This window comes from Hemitrygon akajei, chromosome 4 (genome assembly GCF_048418815.1).
Source record: "Hemitrygon akajei chromosome 4, sHemAka1.3, whole genome shotgun sequence".
In the NCBI taxonomy this organism is placed as follows: domain Eukaryota; kingdom Metazoa; phylum Chordata; class Chondrichthyes; order Myliobatiformes; family Dasyatidae; genus Hemitrygon; species Hemitrygon akajei.
The window spans coordinates 28295592-28313454 of record NC_133127.1 but is presented as its reverse complement, the minus strand read 5'-3'; the positions used below and the strand labels follow the sequence as shown (position 1 = coordinate 28313454).

The window sequence follows — 17863 nt, the reverse complement described above, 5'->3', positions numbered from 1 at the left end:
TTCACACTGCCACCCAGTTTTGTGCCATCTGCAAATTTTTAGCAAATTTGTTACTTTTAATCCCTTTATCTAAATCATTAATGTATATTGTAAATAGCTACGGTCCTAGCACTGAGCCTTGCGGTACCCCACTAGTCACTGCCTGCCATTCTGAAAAGGACCTGTTAATCCCTACTCTTTGTTTTCTGTCTGAGCTTAGAAAAATAGAGGGCTATGGGTAACCCTAAGTAATTTCTAAGGTAAGGACATGTTCGGCACAGGTTTGTGGGCCGAGTGGTGTGTATTGTGCTGCAGGTTTTTCTATGTTTCTAATAACACACAAACAATTGTACTACCTCTCATCAATACTGAGTACACCATTTAAACAATCATAGTCTAGCTTCAACGAAGTATGTGAACCTCTGGGGTAATGCCTTCTATAAAAGCTATTTGGAGTCAGGTGTTCCAATCAATGAGATGAGATTGAAGCTGCCCTGTGGAAAAAGACATTCAAAGTCAGGTTATTGACAGAGCTGCTCTTCTCAAGAAAGATCTGTTTATGTGCACCATGTTTCAATCAAAGGAACTTTCAGGGGTCCTTAGAAGAAGAATTGTAGAGATGCATGAAGCTAGAAAAGGCTACAAAAGCATTTTTAAAGACCTGAGTGTTCCTCAGTCCACAGTAAGAGAAATTCTCTACAAATTGAAGAAATTCAGTACTGTTTTATTACCCCTAGAAGTGGGTGTCTTGCAAAAATCACACAACAGGAGCACAAAGTGCAATGCTGAAGGAAGTGAAATAAACCCAAGGGTAACAGCGAAAGACTTTCAGAAATCACTTGAACTTGCGAAAGTTTCTGTTCATGTGTCCACTGTAAGAAAAACATTGAACAAGAATGGTGTTCATGGAAGGACACCACAGAGAAACTATGGCTCTCCAAAAAAAACATTGCTGCGTGTCTCAAGTTTACAAAAAACCACCTGGATGTTCCACAATTGCTTCTGGGATGATGTTCTGTGGACAGATGAAATAAAAGTTGAATGCGTGGGCAGAAGTGCACACCACTATGTTTGGAGGAAAAAGGCCATTGCACACCATCAGCAAAACCTCATCCCAAAGGTGGAAGGAGAATCATGGTTAGGGCAACACACACACAATGCTGGAGGAACTGAGCAGGCCAGGCAGCATCTATGGAAAAGAGTACTGTTGGTGTTTCGGGCTGAGACCCTTTGGCAGGACTGGAGCTAAAAAGCAGGGGAGTAGAATAAAAGGTGGGGGGAGGGTAGAGAGAAACACAAGGTTGATAGGTGAAACTTGAAAGGGGAGAGATGAAGTTAAGAGCTGGGAAGTTGATTGGTGAAAGAGATCCAGGGCTGGAGAAGGGAGAGTCTGATAGAAGAGGACAAAATGTCATGGAAGGAAGAAAATGGGGGAGGAGCACCAGAGTGAAGCAATGGCTGGGCCAGGAGATCAGTTGAGAGAGGGAAAAAGGGATGGGGAATGGTGAAGGAGGGGGGTAGGGACATTACTGGAAGTTCAAGAAATCAAAGTTCATGCCATCAGGTTGGAGGCTACCCAGACGGAATGTAAAGTGTGGTTCTTACAACCTGAGTGTGGCGTCATCACGAAAGTGGAGGAGGCTATGGATGGACATATCGGAATGGGAATGGGAAGTGGGATTAAAATGGGTGGCCACTGGGAAATCCCGCTTTTGCTGGTGGACGGAACGTAGGTGCTCGGCAAAGCTGTCTCCCAATCTATGTCGGGTCTTGCCAACGTACAGAAGTACTGGACACAGTATATAACTCCAACAGACTCACAGGTGAAGTGTCGCCTCAACTGGAAAGATTGTTTGGGACCCTGAATGGTAGTGAGGGGTAGGGGTAGGTGTAGTACTTGTTCTGCTTGCAAGGATAAGTGCCAGGAGGGACGAATGGTCAAGGGGGTTGTGTAGGGATCGATCCTTGCAGAAAGCCAAAAGTGGAGGGAGGGACAGATGTGCTTGGTGGTGGGATCCCGTTGGAGAAGGCAGAAGTTGCAGACAATTATATGGTTGACGTGGAGGTTGGTGGTATGGTAGGTGAGGACAAGAGGAGCCCTACCCTTGGTAGGGGGCATGAGGATTGGGTGAGAGCAGACGTGCGTGAAATGAAAGAGATGTGGTTGAAGGCAGCTTTGATGGTGGAGGAAGGGAATCACTTTCTTTGAAGAAGGAGGATATCTTTCTTTCTGGAATGAAAAACCTTATCCTGAGAGCAGATGTGGTGGAGATGGAGGAACAGACAATAGACAGTAGGTGCAGAAGTAGACCATTCGGCCCTTCGAGCCTGCACTGCCATTTTGAGATCATGGCTGATCATCTACTATCAATACCCGGTTCGTGCCTTGTCCCCATATCCCTTGATTCCCCTATCCATAAGGTACCTATCTAGCTCCTTCTTGAAAGCATCCAGAGGATTGGCCTGCACTGCCTTCCGAGGCAGTGCATTCCAGACCCCCACAACTCTCTGGGAGAAGAAGTTTTTCCTTAACTCTGTCCTAGATGATCTACCCCTTATTCTCAAACCATGCCCTCTGGTACTGGACTCTCCCAGCATCTGGAACATATTTCCTGCCTCTATCTTGTCCAATCCCTTAATAATCTTATATGTTGCAAAATGGAGAGAAGGGGATGGTGTTTTTACAAGTAACAGAGTGAGAGGAGCTATAGTCCAGGTAGCTGTGAGAGTCTTGTGTGTTTGTAATAGACTTCAGTAGATAAGCTGTCTCCAGAGAAAGAGACAGAGAAATTGAGAAAGGAGAGGGAGGCTTCGGAAATGGACCAGGTAAATTTGAAACTGGAGACAAATTGGATGAAGTTGACGAGTTCCATATGAGCTGCTTTGCTGCCTCGGCCTGGACAGCTTGCAATTGTTGAGTGAACAACAAATTCAAAATTTTATCAAGATGTTTTACAGGATAATGTCAGGGTAGCAGTCTGTCACCTGAAGCTTAATAGAAGTTGGATGATGCAACAAGACAGTGATCTGAAACAGAAGAGTAAATCAACAGCAGAATGGTTTAAAAAGAAGAAAATTCATGTTTTGGAATGGCCAAGTCAGAGTCCAGACCTTAACCCAATTGAGATGCTGTGGCATGACCTGAAGAGTGTTGTTCATGTAAGGTATCTCAGAAATATTGGTGAACTGAAACAGTTTTGTATGAAGGAATGGTGTAAAGTTCCTCCTCACCATTGTGCAAGTTTGATCAGCAGCTACAGGAAATGTTTGAAGGTTATTGCTGCTAAAGGAGTTTCGACCAGTTACTAAATTCAAGTGTTCACATACTTTTTCCAGCCTGAACTGTGAATGATTAAACAATGTGTTCAATAAAGACATGGGAAGTACAATTGTTTGTGTGTTATTAGTTCAGACAGATTGTGTTGGGCTATTATTGTGGCTTAAATGAAGATCAGACCATATTTTATGAGTAATTAATGCAGAAAATCAGGTAATTGCAAAGGATTCACAAATGTTTTCTTGCAACTGTATTTAGAATAATTCATTTACATGCAAATGAAACGTAGGCTTCTTGGTAACATTCAGATTTGGCTCTTTGATTCTATAGAACATTATAGTACAGGAACAGGTTCTTCAGCCCCCCCATGTCTCTGCTGTACATGATGCCAAGTTAACCTAACTCTCTTCTTCCTGTATATGATCTATATCCCTCCATTCTCTCCACATTCATGTATCTATCTAAAAGTCTTTTAAATGGCACTATCGTACATGCTTCCACCACAGGTTTTATCATATGTGTCTTGTTTTATGAGATTTATAAAGAATTTTTTTCTCTTTGTCATTTCAGCTGACCGGACTCGCCAGCAAAATGTGGCAGCTGCTGTTGGAAGGCCACAGCCTGTTAATGAAGATCGGGCAGCGGGTGCTCCCAGAGTGCGGCGTACTCTTAGATCCAGGGTTATGGCTCGGAGACTGCAAGAAGCAGAGCAGGAAGCTGAAGGTGACTATTATAATTACAAATGTTGAATATTCTATCATTTTCCAAAAAATTTTGTATTCCAACAGTTAGCAAGTGTCAGCAGGAAATTTCTAACTCTTTTTTGATTTAAGTCATTTGGAAGGTTAAGATTTTTTTCTGTTGGACTTTGTAAGACACATAAGCAGAATTAGGCCTTTTCAGCCCATTGAGTCTGCTCCACCATTCGATCTTGGCTGATTTATTTTCCCTTCCAACTCCATTCGCCTGTCTTTTCTCTGTAACCTTTGACCGTAAAATGACTCAGAAGCAGACAGAACAAAAAGATTATGAGACAGGAAAGTGAGACCAAAGCAAGACGATTTCTAATCTAAGTTTTAAAACACAAAGCTTTTGGAGGAAAGGAAGTTTTAGTTATAAATTTTAGAATAAAAGATACAGGAAATGAGATAAAGTACTTTGTTCCTTTATACATTTAATAGGATCTGCCTCTGCCATTTAATAGGATCAAACTTAATGTACAGCAACTACTTTCCTTATATTCCTTACTTAACTTTGTATTTAATAATCTCTGCATTAATAATCTCTGATCTCAAAAATTGAGCAGCCAGTTTATGATAATGAGCCAGCACTAGGAAATAAAAGAAATTAAATTTAAAAAAAGTAAAATAAAAATCAACTATTTTAAATTTTGAAGAGAAAGGATCTTGTTTTCCAAAATTATTCTGGGGTTACTTGTGCATGCTCTGCATTACTGATATTAATGTCCTTGGGACACTTAAACTGACTTTGGTAATTAGAATAAAAATTGTATCAAATTTAAGAAAACAAAATCTAAGGTCTCGAACTAGGTTGGTGAGTAGGTAAGTTTTATCTCCACATGTGGGACAAAAATCTGACAATGTCGGTGGATTTAGAATATTCTAGGGAACTGAGTTGACATTTATTGTAAAGCACAATCAAGGGGTGAAGATTGCAGTACCTGCTGGTAGGCGGAATGACCCTTTCTTTGCTTCAGGGTTTCTAGTCTTCTCAACAGTTCAAAGCTGGTGAAATGTTAAGTATATTTGCATATTAGCAGTCTGGATCATGTTGCATGACCTATTGTTTCTAATACGTTGGCATCAGCACTTTTATTTTTGAGATTTTTTATAGACCATCTGTGTTCATCAAGGAGGGAGATTGATAGTTTGGTGAAGATTGAAAACGCAGGGGTGACCAACCTAGGCTGTTATCCTATGGCTTCTGATTATCAGTGACAGTTTGCTCCCCCTTGAAGCCATTTTTTCAAAGATCTTTTTCCAAATTTGTGTTTTTATTTGTTGTTTCTTAGTCTCCAACATTTCACTTTTAAAATTTAAAATCAAAATTAACTGGCATAGGAAAATGAAAGGAGTCGTGGAGTTTACTTCAGTGAAAATCATGGCATTTTATAAAAACAAAAACAGGTTTTCACTTGCTGCGTTACAAAAACCACATAACGTGCTTATAGTCTGTCATATAGAAATATATCACTGTCTGAGATGGTATAAACTAGATAGTAGCAGTGGCAGTTTTTATATAGGTGAGAAACCAATGAAACTGAATTCAACATGAGGTGGGAGTGTGTTCATGAAGGAAGGAGATTGATAATTTCCTGAAGGGTTGGCCAGCCTAGCTTGCCATCTGATGGCTTCTGATTCTCAGTGATAAATACATGGGAAGACTTTATTTTGTTTTCTTGTATGAAATGGCCGTGAACAAATTAAACAGTTTGGAAGTGAAAGTCAAACTCGTTGTTAGCAATGGCATTTAACTTTGAAGCATAGATTTTATAGTGTTTTTTTAATATGTCTTTCCCTGTACTTCCGCCATAAAACAACAAATTTCACAACATTTGTCAATGGTAATAAATCTGGTTCTTATTCTGAATTGAGAATGAATTAGAGCTGCCAGCTGATGTCATACTGTACAGTATTAATACCAAGCACTCTAGAGGATGTTGTGTGCTGGCAATAGCTACTTCTACGCACTTTTTCCAGGTGATGAATGTGTCGATCGATGAGATAGTAGGCTCACTGAAAGAGCATGTGGAATTGCTGAGTAAAGAATCTCCACTGATGCATTTTCATTATATGAATGTGATCTTGTTTACAGGCAGTACTTCTGAGTAATTGATGACTGTTGTTCTTAAAACAAGGTCACGCAAATTCACGCAAATTGCTCCCATATTGCCTTTTTATTCTACCAACTGGAAACAGCAGTGGGTAGCTATCAGCAAGCAAAATATTTACTGTAAGATGATTATTTGCAAAAACTAATTTGTACAAACTATGGGCCCATGCTATATTTGTGGATGAATTACTAGTAAGCTAGTTTCCAATTCTGGTCATATATTGCAAGGATTTTCATTTACTTATTTTAGTAAGTGACTGCAAAGGTCGCCTGCATTTTACAACCCACCCATTCTCATACAGCTGTGGGCTAACTGTACCGTGGGTATTGAAACTTTTGATAATGATAGGACCTAATGTCAGGTTTTTCAGCTCTATGCTTCATATTAAATTCATCACCGATTCTTTAGGCTCTTTACTTGGGCTAATTATAAACATTGCATGCATTCCATTTGACATTTTAGCCATTGGATTTTGCATAGACTTGTGAGGTTATGCATTCTGTAATTATAGGCTGTAATAATTACCTTTTTCTTGACAGAGTTGGTTATGTTTGCTGTTAAACTTGTAAGTAATCATTGAATATCAAATTTTGTTGTTTAACAATTTTAATCCTTTTAATGTGATAATTGGCTGTTAATTGGCATCAAAAGGCAGAAAACTCCTTCCCTTGTTACTGTATGGTTTTAATTCTATAGTTCCTACTGCTTTTTGTTTTCTCTTGTTCTCTCTCTGTTAGATCTTTGTTTTATAATGCTTGTGTATATATTGGGGCTTGCTGGGGTACAAATCTTCTGATTTATAGTAACTTAACATTACTCAAAAATTTCCATGCATTTTTTAACAATCTATAATAAAATGTTCCATGGTATTCATTAAATACTGGATATATTAGCTTAATTGTGGTCAATTTAATGGAAAGTATTCAATGAAATAAAGGAATTGTAGCAATTGAGTAGTTATAGAAAACATGTTTTATGGAGAAATCACCTTACAGATGTTTTTCAGGAATGGTTAGCATAACAGTATTTCAGTGCCAGTAACTCAGGTTCAGTCCCACTGATGCCTGTAAGGAATTTTGATGTTCTCGCCATGACTGTGTGATTTCCTCCGGGTGCTCCACTTCCTTCCTACATTTCAAAGACTTAATGGATGAATAGGTTAATTGGCCCTAATGGGTGTAATTGGGCAGCCTGGGCTCATTGGGCCAGAAAAGCCTGTTACTGTGCTATACATCTGAGTAAAGTAAAATGATTTGGGGATTGTCTATTTATGGTATCCTTGTGTTGTTAAGTTTTTTTCTGTGTATTTCACTTGATTTGTTTTCTCTCTTCTGGTTTACTCCCCTCTTTGATTATTACTTTTATTTTAATTGTGTTTTTGTTACTGCTTCTCTACCTAAAAGATGTGTTTTATTGCAGTCCTATTTTATATTAACACACGATTATCATGGTGAGCTAATCTTAAACATTTAACTGGCTAAAATGTCTTATTTGCTTACTCATGAACATTTAGTCTTCCAGGGCAATAAACTTTAACCTAATTGAAAATTAAATTCTGTTGTTCTTAATAAATTATATATAATTGCCTAATGTATCTAAAAGGAACACCAAGTGCTAAACCTCACATGTAATTAGTGTAGAGTTTGACAGAAGCAAATAATTACGGTTGACTTGGTATGACAATTTTTCTGTATATTTCTATCATACCAAATGACAAATTAACAGAGTTGAGCTGTAGACAGCTAGTAATGAAGTGTGTTTATTCAAATTGTGAAAATCCTTTAACTTCAGTTTTAATGTGTGCAGATACTGCTTCAAATTTCTGGTTGTCTGATGCCACATCGAAGCAGAAGGTTGGAAGTCATTTCCAATATTTTCTAATAAACCATCATATTACAGATTATGATTAGGAAACATTGCAATTCAATTGATGTAAATATTATTTTGCTGAATATTCCAAAATTAAGTTCTTTACATTTTACATATTATTTTATTAATTTACACTTATTGTAAAGGCCACTTTTGTAGGGCTGTTTGCCTTTACAAAAGTGTTTGGAAAATGTTAATCAAGAACTTAATTGCCTTGAACTATAGTGCAGTGCAGTGCAATTGGATGTTTGCTTCTAGTTTGACAATTAGTTCACAAAAATTTAATTTGTCTTTGCTTAACAGTGGATGAAGGAGATGCAGAAAAAGTAGATGCAGAATTTCATACCCATGGCAAAATTGGAGCTAAGAAGCAGCGGAAATTGGAAGAAAAGGAACAACGCAGAGCACAAAGAGAGGTAGGAAACACGTTATTAAAAAAGGGTAGAGCACAAGTTTTCTGTTTTCATTTTTTTAAGTAACTCAAATAATATTACACCATAGTGTAAATCTGGCAGTTTTCACAGGTTCCAATCAGTGATCAGTCTATAACTTCATTGCTTGACCTAAAAGGGAATCATGGAAACAACAACCGGCTCAGTCCCTAGTTTGTTGATATTGGTAAAGGTGTTATGAAGGAACTAAAACCAATCTTAGTGTTTGTGGGCTACGAACAATAAAGTAGTATATACAAAATGCTAGAGGAACTCAGCAGGCCAGGCAGTATCCGTGGAAAAGATTAAACAATCAGTGTTTCAGGCTGAGACCCTTCATCAGGTCTGGAAAAGTAGAGTCAGGGTGTGCAGATGTAAGTTCGGTGGGGCAGGAACACGCACCTTAGAGCACCTTCAGGAACATTAAGCCCAATTATGACACGAACAGCTTCTTTGTTTGAGTTGCAGGAGAGTGGCCATCTGCATGCAGCTTCTCCTTGGAGCAGAAGCAGAGACATTTTTCTGTTTCTATTGAACTGTTTCTGACATAAATGAAACTGGTACTGATGTAAACATGTTGAAATGCTACATAGTGTAGCTTTGGTGCAATTCAAGTTAAACAAGCACTAGTGTACAGTCATCTACAGAATACTTCATTTATCTTCTGTCTTCTGTGGAAATCTGTTAGGATTTTTGATTCAGTTTAATGCCTTTTCTATTTTTTACTGGGGTTCAATTCAAGAAATTAAGTTACACAAAACAGATTATTGTGATTCTCTGCTTTTAATTTGATTAAAGCAGGTATTTTAAGTTATAAATTTTAGGGATTTACCAAAAAAAAAATCCTAATACAGTCCAATTCTTCATAGTCCTTGAATTAGTGCACTACACTGGTTGATATTGGGTGAGAGAATCTGAATTGGGTTTATTATCACTGACATACAGTATGTTGTGAAATTTGTTTATATAGCTTTGATACAGTGCAATGCATAAAATACATTATAAATTACAATAAGAAATATTAAATCTTTAGTGTAAAAAAACAGAGCAATAATAGGTAATGTTCATGGGTTCATTGTTCCTTCAGAAATCTGATGGCAGAGGATAAAAAGCTTTTTCTAAAATGTTGCATAAAGGGAGGATATTATTTTGGTATTCAGCTAAGATGAAGCGTCACTTTGGTAAAAGCATGTCTTGAGATTGTCAGAAGTTTATTTTCCCAGTTCTGATCATGCAAGCAATTATTTCTGGTCAAATAGCAGCAATTGGAATTTTGGATTGGACGTTTTAGTGCATTGTGCACTTTAGTATATCTGATGTTTTCTTTTTGTGCCAGATGTATCCCTGGTGCTGTAAGCTCCATTTCCATTTTTTGTTGACAGAAATTAAGCTTTCATTAGTAACAGGTAGCCCTTGTTGTTTATTCACAATGTGACTATGAGTATATTGTGCTCTTTTGTCATATGTTTGTCTATTTGATGAGTACTGAGGGAAGAACCTAAGAAGTAAGTGTAGGCGATTGAGTCTCTTGTGCATGATAAGACCATAAGACATAGGAGCAGAATTAGGCCATCTGGCCCATCGAGTCTGCTCCGCCATTTAATCATGGCTGATCCTTTTTTTTTCTCCTCCTCTACCCCAGTTCCCGGCCTTCTCCCCGTAACCTTTGATGCCACGTCCAATCAAGAACCTATCAATATCTGCCTTAAATACACCCAATGACCTGGCCTCCACGGCTGTACGTGGCAACAAATTCCACAACTTCACCAGCATTTGGCTAAAGAAATTTCTCTGCGTCTCTGCTTTGAAAGGGTGCCCCTCCATTCTGAGGCTGTGCCCTCTTTGCCTTTCAACATTCAAAAGGTTTCATTGAGATCACCCCCCCCCCCCCCCCATCCTCTGAATTCCAGCAAGTACAGATCCACAGCCATCAGACATTCTTCATATGATATCCTTTTCATTCCTGGAATCATCCTTGTGAACCTCCTCTGGACCCGTGCTGGCTAGAAGGGCCAAATGGCCTACTCCTGCACCTACTGTCTATTGTCTCTCCAATGCCAGCACATCTTTTCTAAGATGAGGGGCACAAAACTGTTCACAATACTAAAGGTGAGGCCTCACCAGTGCCTTATAAGACCTCAGCATCACATCCTTGTTCTTGAAATGAATGCTAACATAGCATTTGCCTTCCTCACCACTGACTCGACCTGCAAGTTAACCCTTTTAGGGTGTTCTGCACAATGACTCCCAAGTCCCTTTGCATCTCAGATTTTTGGATTTTCTCCCCGTCAAGAAAATAGACCGCACATTAATTTCTACTACCAAAGTTCATGACCATACATTTTCCAACATTGTATTTCATTTGCCACTTTCTTGTCCATTCTCCTAATCTGTCTAAGTCCTTCTGCAGCTTTCCTGTTTCCTCAAAAATACATGCCCCTCAACCAATCTTTGTATCAGTGGCAAACTTAGCAACAAAGCCACCTATTCCATTAACTAAATCATTGATATACAGCATAAAAAGAAGTGGTCTCAACACCGACCCCTGTGGAACACTGTTAATCACTGGTAGCCAACCAGAAAAGGATCCTTTTAATCCCACTTACTGCCTCCTACCAATCAGCCAATGCCCTAACCATGTTAGTAACTTCCCTGTAATACCATGGGCTCTTAACTTGGTAAGCAGCCTCATGTGTGGCACCTTGTCAAAGGCCTTCTGAAAGTCCAAATATGCAACATCCACTGCATCCCCTTTATCTATCCTACTTGTAATTTCCTCAAAGAGTTCCAACAGGTTTTTCAGGCAGGATTTTCCCTGAAGGAAACCATGCTGACTTTGTACTATCTTGACCTGTGTCACCAGGTATTCCATCATCTCATCCTTAACAATTGACTCCAACATCTTCCCAACCACTGAAGTCAGGCAAACTGGTTTATAATTTCCTTTCTGCTGCCTTCCTCCTCTCACAAAGAGTGGAGTGACATTTGCAATTTTTCAGTCCTCTGGCACCATGCCAGAGTCCAATGATTTTTTTAAAAGATCATTTCTAATGCCACCACAATCTCTAACACTACCTCTTTCAGAACCCTAGGGTACAGTTCATTTGGACTGGGTGACTTGTGTATGTACCTTTAGGTCTTTAAGCTTTTTGAGTACCTTCTCTCTTGTAATAGTAACTGCACCCACTTCTCTTCCTTCACACACTACATCAGGCATACTGCTTGTGGCTTCTACAGTGAAGACTGATACAAAATACTCATTTAGTTCATCAGCCGTCTCCTTGTCCCCTGTCTCATTTTCTAGCTGTCCTTTATCCACTCTCATTTCTCTTTTATTTTTAACATATTTGAAAAAACTTTTCCCATCCACTTTGATATTAGTTGCTAGCTTGCTTTTATATTTCATCTTTTCCCTTCTAATGATTTTTTTTAGTTCTCTCTGTAGGTTTTTAAAAACTTCCCAATCCTATAATTTCCCATTAATTTTTGCTTTGTTGTTTACCCTTTCTTTTGCTTTTACAGTAGCTTTGACTTCCCTTGTCAGCCATGGTTGTACTATTTTTGGTCTTTTACCTGAGCACTACTTTCCTGCACTGACCTCATAATCCCTTGATATTTCTTTTACCATCTAACAACCTATTGATCTGGAAATACATGGTGACTGTGTTTCCGCTGCCCTCTTGAGTAGAGAATTCTAAAGGCTTACTATTTTCTTGGTGAAGATATTTCTTTTTATCTCTGGCCTGAATGACTAACCCTTATTTTGAGACAGTACTGCAAGAATTTTGAATGTTTCTTGAGATCTCCCACTCTTTGAAATTTAAAGGAGGAAAGATCCAGTCTGTCGAATGTCTCCTTGCATGACAAAATCACCATCTCAGGAATTAATCTAGTTAACATTCACTGTGCTTCCTCTAATGCAAGCACATCTGTCTTTCCATGGAGACTAGACTTGTGCATATTTTTCTAGATGTCATATTCTTATATCTGGATTCTGGAGTGTTGCTGGATTCTGGATTTCTTGACAGAGAGACCACAGTCAGTCCGTGTTGGCAGGAACATCTCTGACTCCATCACACTGAGCACTGGATCCGCACAACGCTGTGTGCTCAGCCCATTGCTGTTTACACTGCTAACACATGACTGTGCAGCCAGATTCAAGGGGAACCTGATCATTAAATTTGCTGATGATACCACAGTTGTGGGGCTCATCTGCAGAAATGATGAAACAGTGTACAGGGAGGAGGTCAAACGCCTAGTGAGCTGGTGCAGTGACAACAACTTGATGCTTAATGTCACCAAAACCAAGGAGATGATCGTCGATTTCAGACAGTCTCAGCCTGAGCACACACCCCTCAGCATCAGCGGCTCCACAGTGGAGAGAGTGGAAAACATCAAGTTCCTTGGGGGGCAGATCTCGGACAATCTCACCTGGTCCAGGAACACCACTGGGATTGTGAAACGGGCCCAGCAGAGATTGCACTTTCTGAAGAAACTTAAACAAGCATCACTCCCCACTAACATCTTAACTACATTCTATAGAGGCGTGGTTGAGAGTGTGCTGACCTTTACATCACAACCAGGTGCTCCAGCTGCAGTGCTGCCGACAAAAAAGCCTTGCAGAGGGTGGTTAGGGGAGTAGAGAAGGTTAATGGGGTCTCCCTACCTTCTGTCCAAGACCTCTTTCAGAGTTGTTGCCTCCAGAAGACATGGTACATCATTAACGATCCCTCACACCCTCTCCATAAACTGTTTGTTCTTCTGCCATCAGGTAAACGTTACAGGAGCATCAAAACAAAAACCACAAGGCTACTAAACAGCTTCTTCCCACAGGCAGTCAGACTGCTAAATAGCTGTTCTACCTGACTCTGCTTTGGACACTTTTAACTTGCACTGGACACTTATAACTTGATTTTAACCGACATGCGGCTGTTGTGTTTTACTATTTATTGTTGTGTTTACTGTTTATTGTTGTGTTTGTTATGTTATGATTGCACTTGCCCCTGGGAAATGCTGTCTCATTCTGCCCTGCAGAGCTGATGTACAGTTAGACAATAAAGTTAGAATGACAATAAAGTTTTTGAATCTTGAATCTGCGTGCAATAAACTAAAATATCATTTGTCTTCCAATAGCTTATTGTGCACCAGATCACTGAGGTCTTCCTGAACACTGACATCTTTCAATCTCACCAGTGGCAAAGTATTTTTTCTTGCTAATTTTCTATCAAGATTGATGAGCTCACATTTTCAAACATTATATCCCATCTGTCATATCTTTGCACATTCACTTAATTTATCAATATTGCTTTCGAATTTCTTCACAACCCACACAGTGGCCTAAGTGTATCATTAATTTGATTGGACACTTCAAATCTCACAGCAGGCTGGTCAAGCAGCTTCCAAAGTTCACAGTGTTTAACTTAATCAATGTTTTTTAATAAAAAAATATTTGTTTACCTTTTCAGTGATGTCACAGTTGGCTTTGATTTATCACCAAAGGTATCATTGTGGGAAAGACTGACCTACCATGTAAGTTGGGAATCACAGGCAGTTACCAAAGTTGTGTTCTTCAGCAAAAAGCCTGCTCCAGTATTTACTTTAGAAACATGACACACTACACATGGACCTCTCTGGTGATTAAGGTATTCTCAGGCTTACATTTTTTTCAATGCTGTTATCTCAGAGGTATGTGATGTACAGCAGGAAGATTTCTTATTCTATTCATGTCTGGACTGCTCTTTCCTTCAAAGCTCAGTCATCTTGACCCTCAACCTCTTCACCATGGGAACTTTTTAATCTTTCTCACCATTTGTTAAAACTCTACTTTGACTCAGCATCAGAGAAGTTACCCAGATACTTGACTCGCATCTAGAAAATTTCAAATTTCAGTGAGGAGCATCGTAGGCAATAGGATTTATTGCTATTGTTGGCTTTCGTAGATCCATTAACTGAATTCAAATCTTTAATTCCCATTGATAACACAATACTTTCCAGCTTCCACTTCTTCAGTATTAAAATGCTCCATCAGCTGATTTCCTCCTGGTGAATGTCTCGTATCTCAGATGCACACACAACAGCATGCAAACATCTTTGGGGGACCCAAACTGTAAGACACTTTCCCTACATTGATGTGGCCAGAACTTCTGGGCTTCAGTTACTTGATTCTCCAGTCCACAACAGCTGTCAAATATGTCAAGAACCGTGTAATTTTTGGACTTGCTCAGGAAAATGCTATTAATCTTTCTGCTTCACTCCTGAGACAACCCGCAGTTTACATCCATTGATTTCATTGTGGTGTGCTGCATACTGCCTATCCTCGCCATCTGTATGAGAACATCTGATTCTGATTCAATCCTGGTATCAAGATGGAGGTTGTTTCTGGAGAAATTGGGTGTGTGACAGATGTTAATAGAGCTGTAGTTTGTGTGTCTGAATAGCAACCAGGAGTTTGTAAGAAGTGACTACGTATTCATGTATGACTAGCTGACTAACATATGAAATTTTAGCATCATGCCATTAAAATAGGATTTCCATTCGTAGTCAAAACCACAACAATTATTTCCTAGATTTTTTCTTATAACAGTCCTAGCAGACCACCACATCCTACATAATCTCTTCTGGCATTTGGCGCCCAGCAGGATTTCGTACTCATTCTGAGACTCTTTCTCATTGGTGACCTACAAACAAGTAGCAAGTAATTAGGAAGATGATTGGAATATTGGCTTGTATTGCAAGGGGTACAGAGTATATAAATAGGGAAAGTTTGGAACAGTTTTACATAGCATACCTCCAGTATTGCATATGGTTTTGGTTTCTCTTTTAAAGGTTTGACAAGGTTCCACACGGAAGGTTAGTTAGGAAGGTTCAGTCGTTAGACATTAATATTGAAATAGTAAAATGGATTCAACAGTGGCTGGATGGGAGATGCCAGAGAGTAGTGGTGGATAACTGTTTGTCAGGTTGGAGGCTGGTGACTAGTGGTGTGCCTCAGGGATCTGTACTGGGTCCAATGTTGTTTGTCATATACATTAATGATCTGGATGATGGGGTGGTAAATTGGATTAGTAAGTATGCAGATAATACTAAGATAGGTGGCATTGTGGATAATGAAGTAGGTTTTCAAAGCTTGCAGAGAGATTTAGGTCAGTTAGAAGAGTGGGCTGAAAGATGGCAGATGGAGTTTAATGCTGATAAGTGTGAGGTGCTACATTTTGGTAGGACTAATCAAAGTAGGACATACATGGTAAATGGTAGGGCATTGAGGAACGCAGTAGAACAGAGTGATTTAAGAATAATGGTCAAACACGAGGAAATCTGCAGATGCTAGAAATTCAAACAACACACACAAAATGCTGGTGGAACACACCAGGCCAGGCAGCATCTATAAGGAGAAGCACTGTCGACGTTTCAGGCTGAGACCCTTCGTCAGGACTAACTGAGAGATACTAAGAGATTTGAAAGTAGTGGGGGAGGGGGAAATGCGAAATGATGTGGCCTCCCAGTGGCCACACATTTTAATTCCACATCCCATTCCCATTCTGATATGTCTATCCATGGCCTCCTCTACTGTCAAAACGAATCCAAACTCAGGTTGGAGGAACAACACCTTATATACCGGCTGGGTAGCCTCCAACCTGATGGCATGAACATTGACTTCTCTAATTTCTGTTAATGCCCCTCCTCCCCTTCTTACCCCATCCCTGATATGTTTAGTTGTTTTTTTTTCCCTCTCTCTCTCTGTGCCCATCACTCTGCCTGTTCTCCATCTCCCTCTGGTGCTTTCCCCCCCCCCCTTCTTCCGAGGCCTCCCGTCCCATGATCCTTTCCCTTCTCCAGCTCTGTATCACTTTTGCCCATCACCTTTCCAGCTCTTAGCTTCATCCCACCCCCTCCGGTCTTCTCCTATCATTTTGCATTCCCCTCCCCCCACTACTTTCAAATCTCTTGGTATCTCTCCTTTCAGCTAGTCCTGATGAACGGTCTCAGCCCGAAATGTCGACAGTGCTTCTCCTCATAGATGCTGCCTGGCCTGCTGTGTTCCACCAGCATTTTGTGTGTGTTGTAGGAATAATGGTGCATGGTTCCCTGAAGGTGGAATCTCTTGTGGATAGGGTGGTGAAGAAAGCTTTTGGTATGCTGGCCTTTATAAATCAGAGCATTGAGTATAGGAGTTGGGATGTAATGTTAAAATTGTACAAGGCATTGGTGTGGCCAAATTTGGAGTATTGTGTACAGTTCTGGTCACCGAATTATAAGAAAGATGTCAACAAAATAGAGAGAGTACAGAGGAGATTTACTCGAATGTTACCTGGGTTTCAGCACCCAAGTTACAGAAAAAGGTTGAACAAGTTAGGTCTTAATTCTTCGGAGCGTAGAAGGTTGAGGGGGGTCTTGATAGAGGTATTTAAAATTATGAGGGGGATAGATAGAGTTGACATTGATAGGCTTTTTCCATTGATAGTAGGGGAGATTCAAACAAGAGAACATGAGTTGAGAGTTAAGGGGCAGAAGTTTAGGGGTAACACAAGGGGGAATTTCTTTACACAGAGAATGGTAGCTGTGGAACGAGCTTCCAGTAGAAGTGGTAGAGGCAGGTTTGATATTGTCATTTAAAAAAAAAATTGGATAGGTATATGGATAGGAAAGGAATGGGCTGAGTGCAGGTCGGTGGGACCAGGTGAGAGTAAGCGTTCAGCACGGACTAGAAGGGCCGAGATAGCTTGTTTCCGTGCTGTAATTGTCATATGGTTATAAAGGAAAGATATACTTACATTGAATTGACTTTTATTTCTTACATCCTGCACATACATGAGGAATAAAAATCTTTACGTTACATCTCTGTCTAACTGTACAATGTGCAATCATAGTAATTTATAATAATTTATAATAAATAGAACAGTCAATGTAACATAGAAATACACTCAAATCAGCGTGAGTTAATCAGTCTGATGGCCTGGTGGAAGAAGCTGTACCAGAGCCTGTTGGTCCTGGTTTTTATGCTGTGGTACCATTTCCCTGATGGTAGTAGCTGGAACAGTTTGAGGTTGGGGTGACTCGGTTCCCCAATGATCCTTTGGGCCCTTTTTACACACCTGTCTTTGTAAATATCCTGAATAGTGGGAAGTTCACATCTACAGATGCACTGGGTTGTCTGTACCACTTCTGTAGAGTCCTGCAATTGAGGAAGTACAGTTCCCGTAGCAGGTAGCCATTGCAGCCAGTCAGGATGCTCTCAATTGTGCCCCTGTTAGAAATTCCTTTGGATTTGGGGCCCCATACCAAACTTCCTCAACCGTCTGAGGTGAAAGAGGAGCTGTTGTGCTTTTTTCACCACACAGCTGGTGTGTACAGACCACGTGAGGTCCTCGGTGATGTGGATGCCTAGAAACTTAAAGCTGTTTACCCTCTTAACCACAGATCTATTGATGTCAATAGGGATTTTTCTGTCTCCAT

General features: G+C 39.9%; 1 protein-coding gene across 1 annotated transcript in view; it reads left to right on the top strand.

Annotated features, from left to right (window-relative positions):
- Positions 1 to 17863, top strand: part of LOC140726176 (DDRGK domain-containing protein 1) — an 81423-nt gene that overhangs the window by 42797 nt on the left and 20763 nt on the right. The window contains exons 2-3 of the mRNA XM_073042188.1: positions 3827 to 3979; positions 8283 to 8395. Of these exons, the coding sequence (XP_072898289.1) occupies positions 3827 to 3979; positions 8283 to 8395 (266 nt within the window). The remainder of the gene's footprint in view (positions 1 to 3826; positions 3980 to 8282; positions 8396 to 17863) is intronic.